At 46.0% G+C, this 22,136-nt stretch overlaps 2 protein-coding genes across 2 annotated transcripts; both read left to right on the forward strand.

The window, feature by feature from the left end:
* The first annotated feature begins 296 nt into the window (after positions 1-296).
* On the forward strand, positions 297-7,270 carry LOC138372290 (uncharacterized). The gene is made up of 2 exons (XM_069337571.1): positions 297-489; positions 6,234-7,270. Exons 1-2 carry the CDS (start codon positions 297-299, stop codon positions 7,268-7,270), a joined length of 1,230 nt encoding a protein of 409 aa, XP_069193672.1.
* A 3,885-nt stretch (positions 7,271-11,155) lies between these two features.
* On the forward strand, positions 11,156-14,708 carry LOC123772041 (uncharacterized). The gene is made up of 5 exons (XM_045764899.2): positions 11,156-11,279; positions 13,555-13,887; positions 13,978-14,152; positions 14,233-14,338; positions 14,425-14,708. The coding sequence occupies exons 2-5, from the start codon at positions 13,555-13,557 to the stop codon at positions 14,576-14,578; spliced, it is 768 nt and encodes a 255-aa protein (XP_045620855.2). The 5' UTR covers positions 11,156-11,279; the 3' UTR covers positions 14,579-14,708.
* Positions 14,709-22,136: the final 7,428 nt, after the last annotated feature.

Genomic DNA, 22,136 nt, shown 5'->3' on the forward strand with positions numbered 1-22,136 from the left:
ATATGGGTTATTGTCTGAGAGTGACATGCCCGTATGTGCTGTCCAGCTAAGGTCGGAATATGTGTCAGCAGAGGTGATGTTGGGAGTATGCCCCAACATACCTGTTCCAGGAGTCCAAGTGATCCTGGGGAATGACTTGTGCGGGACAAAGGTGTTGCCAAGAGTCATAGCGGAGAGTGTGCCAGAGGAGAGCCCAGAAGACCACGGCACGGGTGGGACACCTGTGAGTGTGGACCTGACTAACATCCGAGGAGTCAGGAGACCGCCAAGCCATTGAGTACCCTGTCTCGGTAGGGATGAAGGCAGAGGTGGCCGACGAGGAAGACACTGGAGAAGATGAGACAGTGTCGATTCAACCGGTGGAAGATATCGACGTAGACATAGCGTGGTTATTTGATGAAGGTCCGGCTCGAGAAGATGAAGTCTCGGTGAGGTCAAAAGTGAAGATGACCCAGCCAAAGAAGAATCATGTGAAGAGAGGGGACCTGAGTAGAGCCCAGACCGCTGGAATTAAGAGTCGGAAGGTGAATGCAACTGTGCTGAGTAGAAATGAGGAAAGATGTGGACAGACTGAGGACGGGAGTAGAGCGTCCAGTTATCCACGAGCACAGAGGCATAAGGATAGTAGAGTTAAGTTGTGGGAGATGTCAGGAGTTGACATGTTTCGCAGAAAACGTGGAGGAGAGATAGTGAAGAAGAGTAATAGCCGAGAAAATGAAAGGAGAAGAGACAGTTTGTGTGGAGAGATGCTTACGAGCACTCTAGGAGAGGCAAAGCGACATGTACAGTCGAGTGCTGTTGGATGTAGTACAGTGCTCGAAGAAACTTGTAGGGAACGAAGAAGAGTTGAAGAAGAAATGGAGTGGTACAGAGGTGAGAAGTGTGAGAAGAGGATGAGGATACAAGTATGGAGGAATAGAAGAAAGCCAAGGACTCGATGGAAGTCAAACAGGATGAGGTCTCGGATAAATGAGGAGACAAAAGGGAGGATCGTCGGTGAAGACGAGGGAGTGAAATATGATGACAGGAGACGGAAGTATAATGGCAGTAGATAGATGTGTGAAGACGACAGAGGAGGTACAGACGGTAGATGTCTGACTCTGGATGTGAAGAGAAGAAGACGAGGAAACGGAGGGTGGAAACAATAAGTAAAGTGGACCGATGGAGTGCAGGCGTCCTAGGAGGACAGCCTAGCCAAGAGGTGCCAGAGGAGCCAGATCGTTTGTGAGAAGATCAAGTTTCTGGCGAGTTGTGAGCCAGATGTTGCAAGGAGCAACGAACTAATTGTAGACTCCTAAGGGAGTACGTAAGGAGATCAATCGGTTGAAGAACGAGACAGTGTGGGGGCGGATGTATTATCCCGAGCTTTGCCACTGGAATAACTCTCAAAAATAAGGGTAGGGGAGTGTTATGATCTCAGCCTACAGGAGAAACGAGTCTCCCCCTTGAGAGTTATTCAACAAGCCTGACCTAGCTAGAAAGTATAGGAAATATAGAGGCGATAACATGGATTTCAAATAGTTTGTTGGATTTAATGAACAATTTAGGATTATGAGCAGTAAATAAGGAAATAGATAAATGACTGGTTAGGAGATGTGGATATTTTGCTGGAGGCGTGAGGCTCGCTTCTGGAGGGCTTTGACCTCACTTGAGGCCAGACATCGAAGGGGGAAAGCCGCACTCCGTTTGAGCTCCTGTCAGAAAGGAACCACTAGTGATATATCTCCAAGAGAAGAGAAGTGTGCAGACGTGCCAGCTGTGGAATTGAGCTGAGGACGTGTGGTCTCAAGTCCTGGACGGCAAGGAGTGTTTTTTAAGCCGCCCAGAGACATTTTCGTGGGCTGTGGAAGTGCCCTGACCAGGCTCCGTCAGAGGGAGGAGCGCCCTCGACGAGACAATCTGTGGTAAGCACGATTTAAGCCAGTTCATAGTGATTGCTTGTAGTTGGTCGTGTGCCCAGCGACAGTAGCAATGTTTATTGATGAGTTAGAAATGTTTTGGTAAGGCAGGAAGCCTAAATAAGAGGACGGAGATGAGAGGGACAGCTGGAGGGACGAGCAGCGTGTCCTCTCCCGTCGACCACTTGAAGCCAACTGACTGAGGGGCAGCGGAGGAGAGTGTGGAGGCCCGCCGGGCGAGGTGGAGCATGGACCCGCCCTACGATGGAATCCACTCTCACAGTAAGTAGAGGACAGATAGAGGTTGGAGGCAAACATATTGTGTGATTATTTTTTTTGTGTTAAAGGGGAAACATTTTTATTGGAGTGTGAATGGGTTGCAGGTTTGTCTTTGGGGAAGAAGTTGCTGAGAACTTCGAAGCCAACACAGAGGGAGTAGTTGATGAGACTCCAAGGTAGTGGAGGAGAGGACCTCGAGCTGTGAGGAGAAGCAGTGAAGAGGAGTGTCATGTGTTTCTGTAGAGGTGGTGAAGCACCATAATTGCTCGAGGAAACTTCATGGTGTAGCAGCCAGGAGAGCTGTGGAGGACCCTAGCAGAAGAGTGAAGCACCATAGTTGCTCAAGGAAAACTGCATGGTGTAGCAGCCTGGAGGAGCTGCAGAGGATCCTGGTGGTTAAACCCGGAAGAACCTGAAGAGATCAGGGTAGTGAACTTCCAGAGGTGGAAGGGAAGTTCTGGTTGATTACCTGTAGGGAGTTGATAGAGTGGTTGTTTGTCATTAGCGTGCAAGACGCTGTGAGAGGTATTATAGTTTTGAGTGTTGGTGGTGATGTCGTGTTGATCCTTCTCTACAGACAACCCAACCCACAACTTGGTAGAGTGTTTATACTTTACCAAGAGATCACCCTCGGCGCTTCTGGCTCTTGGAAAGGGGCTCAAGTAACACATTTAGGGGATGCGGCTCCAATACTTAGCCTCGTTGTCACGTGCACACACCCAATCGAGCCGCTGTGACTCCCCACTCTCTCCTTAGGTGATATGATCTCTTCAATCCCCTTTTGACTTATTAGTATTACCTTCTACCTTGTCCACAGCAGTGGTTCTTGGTTCTTTCTCTCTCTCTCTCTTCTTCTGTACTATTTCATGGGAAGCCTCACTAGGACAAGGGCAAACACCAGAAAATTGGAATACATTTACTGGACAAAGCACATACACAATACATACACACATGTAATAATAATGAATCCTATACTCTATACTATTACAATCAGGTTGCACTCCAACACAACCAGAACTCTATCATCAGTTTATTAAGTGGTATCCTATCTTCTGATTCCCCGCCTGATACTATCTACCTCTTCCAGTAGATCAAGTCTTATACTACACTGTTGCATTATCAACAAGAGAATATATGTATATATATATATATATATATATATATATATATATATATATATATATATATATATATATATATATATATATATATATATATATATATATATATATGCGGAAGATCCACAGAGAAATATGAAATGAGGTGAACGTTTCGGCTTTGTTAAAGCCTTTGTCAACACCAGACTGACTAAGGAGAAGGGAGAAGGGGGAGGATATATAGGCCGACACCTGACCAACCCATCCCTAGGGTTGGTCAGGTGTAATTAACCAAAAACAGGTATATTCTCTGACCGCTTAATCCTCTTTGACCATTCTAAGCTAAGCTATACCTGTTTTTGGTTAATTACACCTGACCAACCCTAGGGATGGGTTGGTCAGGTGTCGGCCTATATATCCTCCCCCCTTCTCCCTTCTCCTTAGTCAGTCTGGTGTTGACAAAGGCTTTAACAAAGCCGAAACGTTCACCTCATTTCATATTTCTCTGTGGATTTTCCGCATAAAATGATCAGTGTTTTGTGATCGTCAATTGCATATATATATATATATTTGTATATACATATAAATATATATATATATATATATATATATATATATATATATATATATATATATATATATATACATATATATATACATATATATATATATATATATATATATATATATACATATATATATATATATATATATATATATATATATATATATATATATATATATATATATATATATATATATATATATATATGTCGTACCTAGTAGCCAGAACGCACTTCTCAGCCTACTATGCAAGGCCCGATTTGCCTAATAAGCCAAGTTTTCATGAATTAATTGTTTTTCGACTACCTAACCTAACCTAACCTAGCTTTTTCGGCTACCTAACCTAACCTAACCCATAAAGATAGGTTAGGTTAGGTTAGGTAGGGTTGGTTAGGTTCGGTCATATATCTACGTTAATTTTAACTCCAATAAAAAAAAATTGACCTCATACATAATGAAATGGGTAGCTTTATCAATTCATAAGAAAAAAATTTGAGAAAATATATTAACTCAGGAAAACTTGGCTTATTAGGCAAATCGGGCCCTGAATTGTTGGCTGAGAAGTGCGTTCTGGCTACTAGGTACGACATATATATATATACATATATATATATACATATATATATATATATATAATATATATATATAATATATATATATATATATATATATATATATATATATATATATATATATATATATATATATATATATGTCGTACCTAATAGCCAGAACGCACTTCTGAGCCTACTATGCAAGGCCCGATTTGCCTAATAATCCAAGTTTTCCTGAATTAATATTTTTTCTCTAATTTTTTTCTTATGAAATGATAAAGCTACCAATTTCATTATGTATGAGGTCAATTTTTTTTTATTGGAGTTAAAATTAACGTAGATATATGACCGAACCTAACCAACCCTACCTAACCTAACCTAACCTATCTCTATAGGTTAGGTTAGGTTAGGTAACAGAAAAAGTTAGGTTAGGTTAGGTTAGGTAGGTTAGGTAGTCGGAAAACAATTAATTCATGAAAACTTGGCTTATTAGGCAAATCGGGCCTTGCATAGTAGGCTCAGAAGTGCGTTCTGGCTATTAGGTACGACATATATATATATATATATATATGTGTGTGTGTATATCACGAAAATAAACACGTGATTAAAAATGTGACAATGTTTATTGTCACATTTTTATATGTTTGGCAAACATCTAGAGATTTAAAATGTAGAATTTCGCAACATAAATACTCTGTAAGACATGGCCAATTGTCTAATGCTTTGTTTGTTCATTTGTCAGAAAAAGCTCGCCAAATTGATTGGGAGAGTGCTTCTTCAATAACAAATTGTAAAAGCACCTATAACAGAAACATAATTGAATCTGCTTTGATACAGATCTCAAAAGAAAGTAATTTGAATATTAGCAGTGGTCTATATAACTTAGATCCATTTTTAATAGATCAGTTAAAGGGCGATTTAAGTAGGATCATTGGAACACATTTGTCTCACTAATTCATTGTATATATTTACCATTTTATGCTATAATTACCTATGTATTGTGCTTGTATGTTTGCTGTATCAGATGGGCCATTGGGCTACATCAGATGGGCCAATTGGCTGCATCTGATGGGCCAATGGGCCGTCTGCGTTGTCCAAGTATTGTACCTCACCTCACTTCACCACTCCCTCCTGCCTATTTATACCCATCACTCGATCTGTAAAATCACTCCTTCTGAAGATGTATTTATATACGAAAGTACTTAAGGAAATTCCTGTTTCATTTTTCCTCTGTGGTCTGACATTGTCATATATATATATATATATATATATATATATATATATATATATATATATATATATATATATATATATATATATATATAAACGTGTACAAGGAAAATCAGCATGTGAATGCAATAACATATATCAGTATAAATGTTCCTTGATACACAACAATGATCAATCGACCACTCTATCAGTCCTAGAACACATACAGCTGTAGGTAATCCAGCCTACGACTGTAACTCTAAACTTCAGTACAAAACACTCCTTGACATAAGAATGCAAACAATCACTCACCTCTCACTGCGTCATGCACGCTAATGACAACCAAACACTAACAACACCCAACAAGTAATCCACCAGAACTTCCCTTCCACCTCTGGAAGTTCACTACCCTGATCTCTTTAGGTTCTTCCGGGTTTACTACCAGGATCCTCTGCAGCTCCTCCAGGCTGCTACTCTGAAGTTTTCTTGCGCAACTACGGTGCTTCACCCTTCTACTAGGTTCCTCCACAGCTCTCTGGGCTGCTACACCATGAAGTTCCCTCGAGAAACTATGGTGCTTCACCACCTGTACAGAAGCACGTGACACTCCTCTTCACTGCTTCTCCTCACAGCTCGAGGAAAGTGTGCTGCTGTGGAAAGTGTTACTTCCCAGTCGTCTGGTGCCCCGTTGCCGGTCTCTGATGCCAGCCTCGATGTGGGTGTCGGAGTGGAAGGAAGTGCATCCCCGGCTCCCGCACCTCAGCCTCTCCTGCCTGCCTCGTCTCCTGTCGAGTCTCCTGTTGTGTCTCCTGTGGTGTGTGGTCTCGTGACTCCGAACGTCGAGGCTGCGCCTCGGCCTGTACTGTCTCCGGCAGCTGTGTCTTCGACCCGTGTCGACGTGCACACTGTGATGTCTCCTGCGGTGTGTGGTCCTGTTCCCCAGGTTGTTGAGGCTGCAATGTTGAGTGATCGTGCACTGCGGAGAGTGGCACGGGCAACCAGCGGTTCTGCTACGGTGCTTCCTAGCGGAGGTGATAATTCCGACGATCTGCGACCTGTGTCCAAGCGTTCGCGGCAGGCTTTGAGTCTGTCTCCGCCTCGTAATGCGGCCTGGGCCGACGTCGGGGAATTTGAGGACTCCGGGAGTTCGTCTTCTGGGGATGGTGATGTGTGCAACGCTGTTGGAGTGCCTGCGGCTCCTGTGGGCCGTGTTGCAGCAGTGATGGGTCCTGTGGTGGGATTGTCGCCTGACCTTGTTCCGGTGTCTTCTCCGGCTGCCTCCGCGTCACCAGTTGCTGGTTCCCCGGGTTGGGAGGTTGTGGCACCGGCCAAGATTGCGAGAGAGGGTAGGGGCTTGGTGCCGGTTCTTACAAATGCTTCTGTTCCGGCGGCCTCCGTGCCTCTGGCGTCCATGTCTGTGCCTTCCACGCCTTTGCCCTCTGCTCAGTCGTCCTTTGTTACTCCGTCCCCTGTGGTGTCGGCCCCTGCACCATCGCCCTCTGTGATTGCGTCCCCCTGCGACTCCGCCCGCTATGTTGCCGGCCTGTGTCCAGCCGACTCCTGTGCTTCAGTCCCGTGTGGTTCCACCGTCTGTATCAAAGCCCTCTGTGCGGCCTCTTCCCGTGCCTACCGCCTCCGTGGTGGAGGGCACCGAGCTGGTTGTTCCTGACTTCATGCGTCGCCCGCGAGGGTCACGTAGTCACGTTAACGTGCCTATGGAAATGTGGGCTCAGTGGGATGCCAACAGGAAGAAGTACCCGCGTCGTTTCTATCCAGATAAATATGAAGATGATTGACTGTGTGTGTGGTTCTTGCTTTGTGTTGCTCTATTTCTTTCGTTGTTTTGTTGAGCTATGTGATACGGGTTCCTTTATTTTCCTGTTTTCTTACCTAGCTCGGTTATAATGCTCTGGTGTTTTTTCTTTTTTGCCTGTATTTCATTGTTACCAATGTGTAAGATTCCATTTTTGTTTATGCTTATTTACGATTTGTTCTATTATCTGTGTCCTATTTACTGTGTTCTATGTTCCAATGTTGGTTTGTGTTATACCGATTCTTTATTTCTTATTTTTTATTTTGATATTTTACTATGTAATGCAAATGTGTTGTTTCCTTTGATCTATGTACTCTGCTGTGTATTGCTTTGTTGTATTCCATTGTTATTTTCCTGCATTTTATTTACTATGTTGTATTTCCAGTGTTATATTACCATGTTCTATTATTGTGTTCTCGATTCTTTGGTGTGTTGTCTGCTGTTGTGTGGTGTGGCGCATGGTTAGTTTGCTGTTGTGTATATGTGTATTCCTTGTTTATATTTTACCCTTGGTTTTATTGTGCTCTTTGTGCGCTTTTGTCATTCCTGAGGCTTTTGGCACGCCCCATCTGGGTAGTGCTGCTTTGTTTGTGTGTGTGTGTTCTTTTGAGTTTTATGTTATTCTTTGTTTTCACTTTTGTGTTATGTTTGATCTGTGTTACGTGTTATGTGTTGTTATTCTGCGTTCTTTGTTTTTCTGTGCTTTCCTGTTATATGGTTACTGTTCGCTGTAATTGCTCTATTTTAAAAATAAAAAGAAAAAAAAACTTGGTATGCTGACATATCTGTGGACCAGACAACAATATAGGACCACTTGGGGGGGATGACGTATCTTGGGACCAGGCAACAATACAAGACCACTTGGTGGTGACGTATCTGGGGACAAGGCAACAATATCGGACCACTTGGGGCGACGTATCTGGGGACCAGGCAACAATACCAAACCACTTGGGGGATGTCGGGGTGCTCGCCTAGCTCTTGGTGGAGGCGGACGTGTCGCCTGTGAGCTCCTGTTTTGCTGGTCAGTGGTAGTTTGTGTTTGTGAGTGGGCCCTTTAGGCCGTGTCGGTTGGAGGGATGGCAGCCCCCCTACCCCCAGTGAACCTGAGGGTTACCATTGGCCTGGAATTTACTGGACCAGCGTCATACCCGGCTGTTGAAGTGGTCATGATTGATATGTTGCGAGTGAATGTGGCATTCGTGTACACCATTCAACTTGTATCCGGGCATAGAGCTGTTGTGAAATTCAGCTCCACGGCTGTGTATCGTGACTTTGTGGACCGCTATGATGGGAAGATGTTTACTATGCCTGAGGATGGTGGTTCGGTGGAAGTGTCGAACAGATACAGTGAAACTACCTATGTGGGAGTTTATGGTGCTCCCTTCGAGTTCCCTGACTCCATGGGTAAAGCGACTCCAGCGTCACTTCACCCGATATGGGTTGGTCTTGAGTGTCCATATGAATGCTGTCTCCTCTGGGTGGTGGACGAGTATCCCAAATGGGACCCACACAGTGGCGATGCAATTGAAGGACTCCATCCTTTCGTCTCTCCTGCTTCTGGGCTTCATGGTACACATATTTTATGTAGGTCAGCCCCGGACTTGTTTCCAGTGCAGGCTATCGGGCCACCAGGCTGGGGGTTGTGGGGCAAGCCGGGTTGGCCCTCTGAACTTTTTTAGGGAGGAGGACTTTGCCCCGTTGGCAGTCCTGGACCTGTCACCAGGTGCTGCTGTGATGAATGATGCTTCCCGGTCGTCTGGTGCCCCGTTGCCGTTCTCAAATGCCAGCCTACATGTGGCTGGTGGTGTGAGTGTCGGGGTGGTAGTGCATCCCCGGTTCCCCTGCCTCAGCCATGGCCGCCTGCCCCCATCTCAAGTCAAGTCTCCAGTTGTGTCTCCTGTGGTGTGTGGTCTAGTGCCCCCAGTCATCGAGGATGCGCCCCGGCCGTGCACTGTCTCCGGAAGATGTGTCTTCGGCCCATGTTGACGTGCATGCAGTGATGTCTCCCGCGGTGTGTGGTCCTCTTCCCCGGGTTGTTGAGGCTGTGTTGTAGAGTGATCGTGCACTGCGTGGAGTTGTGCGGCCGACCAGAGGTTCTACTGCGGTACCTCTTAGCTGGGGTGATAGTTCCGACGACCTGTATCCAAGCGATTTCGGCGAGCTTCGAGTTTGTCTCCGCCTCGTGGTGAGACCTGGGCCGACGTCAGGAATTTTTGTGACTCTGGGAGTTCGTTTCCTTTGGATGGTGATGTGGGCAATGATGTTGGGGTGCCTGCGGCTTCTGTGGGCTGCGCTGCGGTGGTGATGGGTCCTGTGGTGGGATTGTCACCTGATCCTGTGTTTTCTCCAGCTGCCTCTGCATCCCTGGTTGCTGGTTCCCCCGGGTTGGGCGGTTGTGGCGCCGGCCGCGGTTGCGGTAGAGGGAGGGGACTTGGTAATGGTTATTAAGAAAGATTCTGTTCTTGCGACCCCCATGCCTCTAGCGTCCTTGTCTGTGCCCTCCGTGCGTCTGTCCTCAGTGCTGCCAACTGCTGCGCTGCTGCCCACTTCTCAGCCGCCCTTTGTTACTCCACCCCCTTGTGGTGTCAGCGTCTGTGTCATCGCCCTCTGTGATTTTGTCCCCTGCGACTGTGCCCGTTGTGCTGCTGCCCTCTGTAGGGCCAGCTTCTGTGCTCCAACCTCTCGTGGTTCCACCGCCGGTGCAGCTGAGCTCTGTGTGGCCTCTTCCCGTGACTTCCGCCCCCGTGGAGGGGGCGGAAGTACTTCATGTATCGACCGCGGGGATCGCGTCGTTACGTTTCCTTGTCTGCAGAGGTGTGGGCTCGGTGGGATGCCTTCAGGAAGAAGTACCCTCGTCGTCTATTTCCGGATAAATATAATGATGATTAACTATGTGTGTGGTTCTTGATTTGTGATGCTTTATTTACCTGTTTTGATGTGCTGTGAGATACGGTTAATTTTGTCCGTGTTTCTTGCCTGGTAATGTAGTGTTATAGTGCTCTGGTGCTTTCTCTTTTCAGACTGTTTAAATGTTACCTATGTTTAGGTTTCCATTTTATGTGTATTGTACGACTTTTGTTTGTGTGTTTGTTTTGCTGCTCTTCAATTTTGTTCATGTGTTTCTTGCCTTGTAAATGTGAATGATGATGTTCATGCTTTTCTATTATGTAGTATTTGTGTTTACAAAATAAAAAGAAAAAAACATGGGGGGTGACATATCTGGGGGATCAGTAAAGATGATGGATGAAGGAGACCTTCCCCTCTTATATTATATTAATATTTGAACTGACAATTCATTTTCAATATAGTTCACACTACTAGAGGAACTTTACAACTGTAAACTTATTATTTCTCCTTGGTATGGGAACCTTTTATAAGCATTTTAGTACAAGTAAAAGTTTTTACATTAGTGCTAAATATACTGTGAGTGTCTGTCTTGGGAGCGCAAGTCTTCCTCTCATCCCTCTCTTCTCCATCTCTATGTTGTAATTAACAATTTGGTAAATGACGATAAATAATAAATTTGTAAACACTAAATAAACAAAATAAACATAACAGTGAAGGAGGTCAAGTAATGTTCGGTTAGTTATGGGGTTAAGTGGCCCTTGCCTGCATTGTTGATATTGTCAATGGCCACTTCTGGCGGCGGCATCTGGCCACTTGCATGTTATGGTCGTAGCGTCAAGAGTAACTAGCATCTTGGACCCCTATTGAGGAGTAGCCAATTACAAGCCAGGAAGGAACTGTTGCTGCGGACTTTATTAACCAATGAGAAGCAGTGTGGTGAGTATAAAAGTAAGAGTTGGCGCCGAGGTGTGTCAGTTACCTCCTCACCTCCACAGTAAGACGCTCTATTATAGTGAAGGTTTGTGTTATTATGTTAAGTATTATTGGTAATAATTAAGTTTTGTTGGTAATGATTTTTAGGTAATAATTAAGTACTATGGTAGACGTTGTATAGTTAAGTGTTTCATAATCTTTGTAAGAATTGTTTTCTAGATTATCATCACGTCCACACGGGTGACGTCCTGACAAAGTCAAATCTTTATCAATTGACTAGATTATGCACTTAATTAGTATAACATTACTAAACAAATCCATGGGATCTTATAGATGTAGGTAACTACGTGGATAATAACCTCTAAATTCATATCCTGCTAAACTGCTAACTTAATAAAATTAATTTTTAAATATGATTTAGTGTTTAAGTTTTTCTAAAATTTTAAGTTATAATTTGGTTCCGTAATAGCACTAAACTTTCCTTGCTCTTTGAGCTTACTTGTGGAGAGGATGAAGTGGTTTGGATACTGTTCACTTAATGAAATACATGAATTAAACTTGGAAGCTACTATAATTGTTACTTCCAAATGAAACTCCTAACTATCCATAACAAAGTTTTATTAACTTTGCTCAGTCATTACGTTCCAAACTAGTCGTCACTAGAGCAGTTAAAACCTTACGACGCCTCTCCGAACTATGAGTAAGTTGCAGACTAGTTTGAGTAACGGGTATTGCAAGGAAGAATTTAACACTACATTTGTAATTTAATGTAGCACCTTCAGGTATACCACTCCTGTTCCTACTAATTTCGGTTAAACCTTGTATCTAAATTACATTAAATTTAAACTAGGAAAGACATGTCTAAAAAATTATCTATTCCTCATGGCTCTAAAGAAGGATAACCACCCTTGCCTTCACTAGATAGGTCTACACACATTTTATTGATGCTACTATAAATATTACGTATACAAATCTCTCCCTTGCATCCTTAACTTTCTATTAAACGCTTGTGAATCTTTGCTTAGTACTTAACGAAACGCTGTTTAATAAATTGTGCATAAAGAACAGAACTAATCCATTAACACCTTGCCTTCCATTCACATTTCATACAATAATTTTCCGGTGGTCGTGCCAGTGTGATCACAACTCGCCTCCAGTGAGGTATACTCTGCCTTAAACGTGCTCTTGTAATTTCACAAACCGGAGACCAGGTGTGTAACATAGATTATTGTACTGGTAATAGTGCTGAACCTGTCAATGAAAACTTCTTGATGAAATAGCTGACTCGCCGTTTACGTAACTTCGATTAAAGGTAATTACTTTAAACATTGGATAGGTATTGTTAAGCAATACATTATTTGTGAAACTTCACTATTAACATCTTGTCTAAAATATACCTATTAGACTTAACGGTAGCATTGCTCGTCTTGCAAAATTATTTGACTTCCAAGGTAGGTTTTTTACTTGCAACTTGACGATAGTTTTAAATGCTAAACTTCTCGGTCCCACTAAACTTCCACTTCACACCGTAAATTGAAATGACTTGCGTTTGTATTGATAACTGTTCCCGGCCACACGGTGTGGCTCTGCAACTCTTGTGACTTTGAGCCACGGTAACTTAACCGTCCCCCAGTCCTCTCCCACTATTACCACCTCCCCTGTCCTCTCATCCTTGTCCTTCTCACTATTCCCTCACTCCACCATCCCCTCGTCCTGCCACAATCCTGTCCCCCCTCTTACTCCCCCACTCCTGTTCTTTTGTCCTTTCCATTCCTCCTCGTCTTTCCCTCCATTCCCCCACTCCCTCGCCCGATGTATTCCCAAATGATCTGATGTTCCTATCGGTGAAAAAGTTATAAACGATAGGAAAATAAACCAAAATCAACGGTATGGTAAACGCTGCTCTTTCAATGCAAGTCATAAAAACTAATAAAATAAAAATAAATCTCTAAAAATTCAATTCATCAATGCAATTGTAAAAATTGAAATGGAATTGTAACATAATTAGTTGAACTTGTGGAGCACTTATGTGAGACAGATGGCGCTGTTTAGAAAAAAGTTTTTACCAGTCACAGATGTGCCATCTATATAGTTGATATATAAACGCACGCCTATTCAAATGCAACTGTCAAAATTTAAAAGCAATTTGTAAAGAAGTTTTGAAGATTTCCCTCTCATGAAAGTCTCTTCAAAACTTTTTACGGTAGGATTTGATATTTGTGTATAAAAACCTGTTCGGATGCAAATGGGTAGTTTTGTGAGAATTTCAAAGCCATTGGTGTAGAAATATCGGAGATTAGTTGTTTTGAACAAACGATCATTTCCATTATTTATATAGATTTAATAAATACTCATTACAGATGGCTGCCATAATATTTCTGGTGATGGCGGCGGTAGTGATGCCATCCTGGGCCCAATACTTCGTTATTAACAACGCAGCTCCCGCCATCTTGGGAGCCACTGACAGGCCATTCGTTACCTTAAGTGGAAACCTCTTGGTACCTGAAGGCGGCCCCACCCAACCTCCTCAACCTCGGCAACCCTTCCCACAACTACCAGCCCAACCTGTGTTTGTTCAGCCACAACTACCAAGCCAGCCTCAGGTCTTTATTCCTCAACAAGTATCTCCCCTATTGACACCCTTTACCTTCCGTCCAACTTCATCTTTATGCAACCATGCTGCTAAACCCCTGGTAAGAAGTTTTATTTTCCTTTCATATGGACCAATTTAAGGTAATTGGTAATTAAAATGAGCCTTCACATAATTTTTTGTGGTTTATCAGGTTGACGAGGTAGTGGACGGCAGAGCATACCACTTCTCATGGTGTCACGACTCTGGTCGACTCTACACCTGGGAGCAAGCAACCTATTACTGCTCTGGGCTTGGCAACGGTTTCCAGGCCGTCAGTATTGAAAGTCACAGGAAGCAAGAGTTAATTTCCAACTATATGATTACCCGTAAGTTGAAAAGCTGGTCTGGGTGTTTAACTAGGCCTTGAGTGACTAACTTGGACGTAATGAAAATGGTATAATTTCAGACTACATCAGCGACATCTGGACGAGCGGCAACAAACGTAACTCGAGGTCTTGGTCGTGGTTATCTGGCACTTCCTCTCCCTACTCTAACTGGTCTAGCACCGGCAGGTGAGAACTGGTTTGTTGACCGTAAACAAAACTATTGGTGTTGGCTGGTAATGATCATGGCCTTGAGTACCACTTGTCTTTCCCAGGCGAGGACTGCCACAGCCAGACAACGATGAAGGCAACGAGGACTGTCTGGCGGTGTTAAACAACCTGTACAACGATGGTGTCACTTGGCACGACTCCTCCTGTTTCCACCTGAGGCGCGTCATCTGTGAGGCTCCACGCTTCTACGCTCAATAGTTGTTCCCCATCAGTTATCATTATTGTAATATTATAATCAATGGTTTAAACTTCTAACTCTATCGATTGATACAAACTAATTCTAAAGAGAATAAGATTCTATTGTGTAGTAATATAAATGCTATAAACGCATTGTTTTATTTCTCTGAAGTTTGTAAACACCGCCCATCTTACAAATGTGGTATAGAAAAGTGTGAGGGGCGGCGGCAAAGGGGATAATGTGTCGATGTGGACACCTTAACAGTTTTTTTTGTCAGTCTGGTTAGATAGCGTAAGTTCTGATAGGCTGCCGTCCCATACCAGCTAGAGGTCGGCCGATAGCGCTGAACAGACTGTAAGGCAACCTGTTCTCACTAGGCTGTTTAAAGCGGTGGCAGTCTTCCCAAAACGTATTCCTTTAACTTTAACCCCTATCAGGCAATATAAGAAAAGAGCCAATCGCCTCCTTCCTTGACAGGCAGGAGGGGTAGCAGTAGTCTTGGTCACACTGTATGTGATTGGGTAAACTATGGGCTTAAACTTCCCTCCCACTCCCAGTAACAACCCTTATCAGAACCGTTCGGGACTGTCATGCCATCAGTGACCTTTTTCTCACTGTGCCCTTTTATACTCTCCTGCTAAGACGGTCGGGAGTGCCATCCAGGGTTATACAGTAGAGGTGTAACCAGACATACGTCGCCATACACGATATCTGAACTGCTACTGAACTTTAAGAAGCCCGACACGAGGTACTTTCGCCCTTATATAGGGCGAAAACCAATGGTAGGTGTACACCACTGCAGTCATAAGGTACAAATTTTGCGGACATAACCATTACCTTACACTTTTAAGATATATTTTCACACACACATGTGTTGCATAATTCAGATGGGGTTTAAATCTGATAATAGCTACTCCATTGCTTTTAGAGACCAAATTTAAATACCATGGAGGCCAGCATCTTCAGTTGAAATGGCTGCATTTTTTTTTCAATATTTTTGCCTCATAGTGGCTGGTCATACGGCTCTGGAATCATTAAATCCTATACATCTTGTCGATAGTTCAAATCAAATTTTGGCAAGTTCTGTTCACCACATTGAAGAATGTTGCTTGGCTAGATTCCCAACAATTTTGTTCACTTGAATGAGTGAAATTACTGCTGCTAAGGAATCTGTTTACACTTGACCTATTTCCCAGTCTGTACTTGGCGAATTTATGCTAAGTCGTTCATTTCTCGGGCAGAGACCATTGACATTATCGCGTGAAATTGGGTAACAAATTTCGTGGTTTTTAAGGGTAGCCTGTACCCTCGGCTATCCTACCTCCACCGTAATTGTCACTAAAACGACTTTGGCTAGGTAACCGTCTATATTCGTTTAACTTCCAGGCACTTAATAGAACACTCCCTTGCTTCTTGGTCCAAACGGCATTGTTCCACTCGTCGTGCATATCATTGTTGGAAGTCTAAATTTTTCAGAACATTAGTGTCTAACCAGTTTAAAAATTAAAAAATTTAAATTTGCTAACCATTCCTTGTGGTCGCTAAATATAATCCTCGGTGATTCTGATATTGCTCGCCTTAAGTGCACTTGTATAGCCTCGGTGAGATGTAGTGACAATTGAATAGCCATTGACAGATACTGCTAGCCTTGCCTGAATGGTGCACACTTTTAATAATTACTCTTCCCACCTCCCTGTCTGGCTGGTTGTTACCGTGGCGGGGCTTGGTGGGCAGCTGCTAGTGTGATGCTCTTTAAGACAGTCTGTCTGTATCCTTGTGCTCCTGCTGCCGTCCTCTAATTCTGCTGAACACCTTTTCCTTTCTCGTTACTCTTTCTCCCCCCCCCCCCCCCCTCCGCGCTCAGCTCCTTGTCGCCGTGTGGGGGCTTAGTGGACAGCTGCCGGAGTGTGATGCTCCTTGGGACAGTCCTCTGTCCTTTTCTAGCCTTGTGCTCCTGCTGCCGTCCTCTCCAATTCTGCTGGGCATCTTTTCCTTTTCCTTCCGTTTCGTTTTTTTTCTATCTGCTTGCCGTTTCCTGCCGACCTTTTGCTCGTTCTGGTTCTTCCCTTGGACTTCTTCTATTTTGACGCCCGGGTGCTTGAGGAGGTATACTCTTGCACCCGTAGAACTGTAGTACCCGACGTCGAGAGCGAGGGGAACCTTTTATTGTCAATCCCCCTTTCGTCGCTGAACCCGATCTCGATGGACTGACGGTTCTTAAGGTGGCGTTTGTGGGGCGTATACTCAAGACGCACCCCTAGGGGGCCCCGGCATGATCGGCGATAGCTTCCTGTTGGGTGTCCTGCCTCTAATTGTGGCTCCATGGAGGGTATGGGGGCACATTCGTGGATGAATTTGTCACTTTTCGTCTCTATGTCGTTAAATGTTTCCGTTGTACCCTCTCAGGCTCGTGGGGTGGGCGACCAAGCCCCCGAGTCGGCCTGTATTGGAAGACCAGGCTCTGTAGCTCCCGCTGCGTTGGGCCCCGACCTTGCTCCTCCTTTGACCGTCCTGACTTCTTCCCCCAGCTCTCCTCCCTCCTCTGAGGTTGGGTCGAGCCTCCAGCCCCCGGTGGTGACCACTTGTCCCCTGGTGTGGCTAAGTCTTTCGTTGTGACTACTGCGCCTTTTGACCCCTCTCTCTCTCTAGGGGTTATCAACGCCGTTCGCGCCCCAACCGCGCTCGCTAGATTCCTTCCCGTGCTGATGCGTATCAGGCCTTGTTTGGTCCTGCTTCATGGGCCAAATATTTTGATCTCCTCCCTCTTGATTCTGCGCCTCCTGACGATTTCTCCCTCCATCGGCATCTTGTAGATTCCGTGGATGCGTGTGTTACTTTTAACCCCACTCGTCTCGGTACACGTGCCGTTGCTGCTCATTCTCAGGATGCGGCTTCCCGCTTGGCTGCCTTATCTTGCCTTGGCGAGATCCCTGTTCTGGTCTCCAAGAACGTTCAGATAAATTCCAGTGTTGGCACTATTCTCCTCCCACCCCATGTTGCAACCGGTGTTCGGAATCTGCAGGATTGCCACGATGATATTCGGCATATCCTTGATGCCCAAGGCCATTCTGTCCTCCAGGTTGACTCGTTTACTCGTCCCCCCCCTCGTGGTCGTCGCCGTCAACCCCTTCGCGTTGTGAAGATCCTTTGGTAGGACCCTTCCATCCTCTGTCATTCTTGCTGGTGCTAGGTGCTCTGTCCAGGAGTATATTCCTTCTCCTCGACTTTGTAATAAGTGCTGGAGGTTTGGGCATGGTGCCCTCCGCTGCTTTGGGACTGTCTCTCTGTCCTTTGTGTGGGAGTGAAGGTCACAATAAGTCAGAGTGCACTTCTCCCCAAGCTCGCTGCCTCAACTGCGGTGAGGCCCATCCTACGTTCTCCCGTGCCTGTGTCCATTACAAGCTTGAGGCGGCCGTCCTTAACCTGAAGCACCGGGAGCGTTTGTCTTTTCCTGAGGCGAGGCGCCAAAGGTTCGCCGGCTCCCGCCTTATAGTAACATCTCTTATGCTCGCGTGTTGCGCTCTTCCTCTCCTCGTCCTTCCCCCCCCCCTTCCTCACTCTCAACCGTTTCCGGGCCTTGGACCCTGATACGCCCACTGCCCCCTCCTCTGTTCCTTTCAGTTCTTTCCCGAGGGGTCCCCCTCCTGGTCCTCTGTCTGGGGTTCCCCTTCTTTCAACCCGGTCTGTCATGTCTCCTGTGTCTTCTTCCTCGTCCCCCTCCGATCCTCCTTCCCATCCTCTTCCTCCATCTATCGGCTCTCCCTGTCGGTGCAGGCGGATGTCCATCGCTCTCCCAACGGCCGTCGTGTGTGCTCTCGTTCGGCTTCTGTCGAGACACTGGAATCCGTTGCCCGGTACGTAGTTGCTGGGACACCTGTCTCAAGTCAGAAGCGTTAGCCTGGCTACTCTCCTTCCTCTTCCCCGGCGGGTAAGAAGGCTTCGCTTTCTTCCTTAGCTCCTACTTCTGGCTCTGTTGCTCCTTCCCCTCCCGTTTCAGTGGTTGCGCCCCCTGTTCCTGCTATGGAGGTTTCTTTGGCCCCTGCTTCCCTTTCGGTTGCTGCTCTTGCTGGGGTGCGCTCCCCTCTTTCTACTCCTCCTCTTCCTACTGCTGTCCTTGACTGCTCCTCTCCGTTGTCTCCTCCTCTTCCTCCTCCTCCGGACCCCGCCCGCCCACCTCTCATCTGTTCTCCGGTTTCCTTCCCTCCGTCTTTGCTCAGTTTACCCATTCCCCCTAACCCTGACTTTGCTGACCCTGATCCCGACCCTGATATTCTTTAACGTGCTCTGATGCTCTTTCGCCTTTGTTTCTTCCTTGTTCTCTGTTTTTGTCCTTTCTCTTCTCGTCGTTGTCCATTCTTCAATGGAACGTTAGAGGTTATTACGCCAATTTCCTCGAACTACAACTTCTGATTTCGCCATTTTTGCCCCTTTGTGTCTGTCTCCAGGAGCCAATGCTTGGTGCTCGTCCTGGTCGTTTTCGTGGCTATTACTTTCTCTCCCACCCCCCCCCAGCCATTGCTGGGGCTTCTAATTCTTCTGCTCTCTTGATTCGTGCAGATGTTCCCTTTGTTCCTTTACTTTTTCCTTCGCCTCTCCATTGTTCTGCTGCTCGTATCTTTGTGGGGAAATGGTACACAGTTTGTTCCATTTATCTCCCCCGAGTGTCCCGCTCTCTCTTCCTGATTTGAAACACCTCCTAGACTTCTTGCCGGAGCCTGTGCTCCTGCTGGGTGACTTCAATTGTCGTCATTCTCTTTGGGGTGACGTTCTGACGAATACCCGGGGTCGCCTCCTTGAGCCGTTTCTCCTATCTTCTTCCCTGTTTCTTCTGAATTCTGGTGAGCCCACTCATTTGGACTCTCGAACTCGCACCCTTTCTTGTCTTGATCTTTCTCTCTGCTCTTATTCTCTTTACTTAAATTGCACGTGGCAGGTTCTTGATGACCTCCATGGAAGTGATCATTTCCCCATCCTTGTTTCCTTTTTCTCTTTTCGCCCTTCCCTCTCTTTCCCTAGGTGGCAGTTTCCTAAGGCAGACTGGACCCTATTTACCCTCAGTGCTGCTCTCTGACCTCTCCCTTCTGCCTCTCTTGCGCTCTCCTCCTTTTTCATGACACTGTCTTCAACGCAGCCCTCCGCTCTATTCCTCGCTCTTCCTCTCGGGGTCCACGGAAGTGCGTTCCCTGGTGGAATGCGGACTGTGCTCAGGCTGTGCGCTGTAAGCGTGCAGCCTGGAAGAGGCACCGCCGTAGGCAGACGACCGATTCTTTTCTTTTCTTTCGGAAAGCGAGTGCGGTGGCCCGTAGGGCCATCCATACGGCTAAACGTGAATGTTGGGCATCTTATGTCTCAACAATTACGTCCGAAACCCCTCTGGCCCAGATCTGGAAGCGTATCCGCAAGATAGCGGGTAAGTTCGTTCCTGATGTTTCACCGGTCCTTCACCTCCATGATACTCTTGTGGCGGACCCGTTGCACGTCGCTTCCGAACTGGGTTCCCACTTTTCTTCTGTTAGCTCTGGTCTTCATCTTCCCCAATCTTTCCTTCTTCGTAAACCTGTCCTCGAGTCTCGTCCTTTAGATTTTTGCACTCATCTTCAGCTTCCCTATAATGATCCCTTCTCTCTCTCTGAACTTCGTTCTGCCCTTGCCCTCTGCGGTTCTACGGCGGCGGGCTCCGATGGTATTCATTATGAGATGCTTCGCCATCTCCCTCCGAGCACGTCTCAGTATTTACCGAGTCTGTATAATCGGATCTGGGAGTCGTCGTCAGTCCCTGAGGACTGGCTCGATGCCGTTGTCCTCCCTGTTCGCAAACCGGGGTCTCTGGGTACTTCCCCTAAGGACTTATGCCCTATTGCTCTCACAAGTTGTGTCTGCAAACTCTTTGAACGTATGGTTAACGTTCGTCTGATGGGGTTCCTGGAACACCATCACCTCCTCTCCCCTTCTCAATTTGGTTTCCGCAAGTGCCGCAGCACGACAGATGTCCTGGTGAACTATATTCGTACTGCTTTTGCTGCGAAGACCTCCGTTGTTGCCGTCCTTTTTGACCTGGAAAAGGCTTACGACACCACTTGGCGTTATCATATCCTATCTCAACTTCATTCTTTTGGCCTTCGTGGTCATTTCCCTCTCTTTCTCCGCAGCTTCCCCTCTCGTCGTTCCTTTCGGGTGCGCCTTGGTACCGCTCTCTCTCCCTCTTTTCAGCAATACGAAGGTGTGCCCCAGGGTAGTGTTCTGAGCACTACTCTTTTTCTGGTTGCCCTCAATGGTCTTCTTTCCTCTCTTCCTTCTGGTGTCTTCTCCGCTCTCTATGTCGATGATCTTACCCTTTGTTGTCAGGGTGATGATTCGCCTCTCCTTCAACGCCGGCTTCAACTTGCAATTGATGCCGTGTTGTCTTGGGCCACTGATCATGGCTTCAAGTTCTCTACTTCTAAGACTTGTGCCATGGCATTTACGCGGAAACGGGTTGTTCTTCGTCCCTCTTTGTCACTTTATGGTCATCCCCTTGAATACAAAGATTCCGCGAAGCTTTTGGGGTTATTCCTTGACACTCGTTTGTCTTGGTCTCCCCATATCTCTTACCTCCGTGTTGAGTGCTCTAAGGCCCTTACCCTCCTTAGTCTTGTCCCATACTTCTTGGGGGGGCAGATAGGCGCACTCTCCTTGCTTTACATTCCTCTCTCGTCCTGTCTAAGCTCGATTATGGTTGCCCTGCTTACTCGTCTGCTTCTCCTCCTACTCTTCGCCGTCTTGATGCTTTGCACCATACTGGGTTGCGCCTCAGTTCTGGTGCCTTTCGTTCGACTCCCGTCCTTAGCTTGTATGTTGACACTGGCTTCCTGTCTCTCAAGGACCGCCGTGATCGCTACTGTCTTCGCTATCTTGCGCTGTCCTTGCAACATCCTTCCTCTCGCCTCTGTCGTGCTTTAACTTTTACCCCTCCTGCGGTTCCTGTTCCTCTTCACCACCTCCCTCTTTCTGTCCGGTTTTCTCGCCTGCAGGATTCTCTTTCCGTTCGTATTTTTGATGTTTCTCCTCGTGTTGTTCCTTCTTTGCCCCCGTGGAGGGTCCCTCTTCCGCGGTTTTGTACATCCTTGACCCGTATCACTAAAGCTTTTACCCCTCCTACGGTTCTAAAACGCCTTTTCCTCGAGCACTTTTCTTCTCACTCCCGCTCCGTTTCTGTCTTCACCGATGGGTCTAAGTCAGCGGACGGTGTTGGCTACTCTGTTGTTTTTCCTGATCGCACTTATGTGTCGCTTGCCTCCGGAGACTAGCATCTTTACAGTGGAACTTTATGCTATTCTCTATGCTCTTCGTCTCCTACTTTCTCGTTGTCAGTCTTCCTTTGTAGTTGTTGTTGACTCTCGTAGTGCCCTCATGGCTCTCGGGTCCTTTAATCCAGTTCATCCAGTGGTTGTCGAGATCCAGCATTGGCTGTTTCTCGTTCACAGTAAATTTAAGTCGGTTGAGTTTTGCTGGGTTCCCAGCCATATTGGCGTGTCTTTAAATGAGCGTGCGGATGCTGCCGCCAAGGAAGCTGTCCGCTCTTGTCCCATCTCTCGTAAG

The sequence above is a fragment of the Procambarus clarkii genome, chromosome 38 (assembly GCF_040958095.1).
Source record: "Procambarus clarkii isolate CNS0578487 chromosome 38, FALCON_Pclarkii_2.0, whole genome shotgun sequence".
Taxonomy (NCBI): Eukaryota; Metazoa; Arthropoda; class Malacostraca; order Decapoda; family Cambaridae; genus Procambarus; species Procambarus clarkii.

What these genes read in the sequence shown, in the direction of transcription:
- LOC138372290 (XM_069337571.1), top strand. Translation starts at nt 297, where the DNA reads ATGAAGGCAGAGGTGGCCGACGAGGAAGACACTGGAGAAGATGAGACA. An exon ending in TGTGAAGAGAGGGGACCTGA is followed by an intron (nt 490 to 6,233) that starts GTAGAGCCCAGA and finishes TTCTCCTCACAG; the next exon opens with CTCGAGGAAAGTGTGCTGCT.
- LOC123772041 (XM_045764899.2), top strand. Translation starts at nt 13,555, where the DNA reads ATGGCTGCCATAATATTTCTGGTGATGGCGGCGGTAGTGATGCCATCC. An exon ending in ACCATGCTGCTAAACCCCTG is followed by an intron (nt 13,888 to 13,977) that starts GTAAGAAGTTTT and finishes GTGGTTTATCAG; the next exon opens with GTTGACGAGGTAGTGGACGG. An exon ending in AACTGGTCTAGCACCGGCAG is followed by an intron (nt 14,339 to 14,424) that starts GTGAGAACTGGT and finishes TGTCTTTCCCAG; the next exon opens with GCGAGGACTGCCACAGCCAG.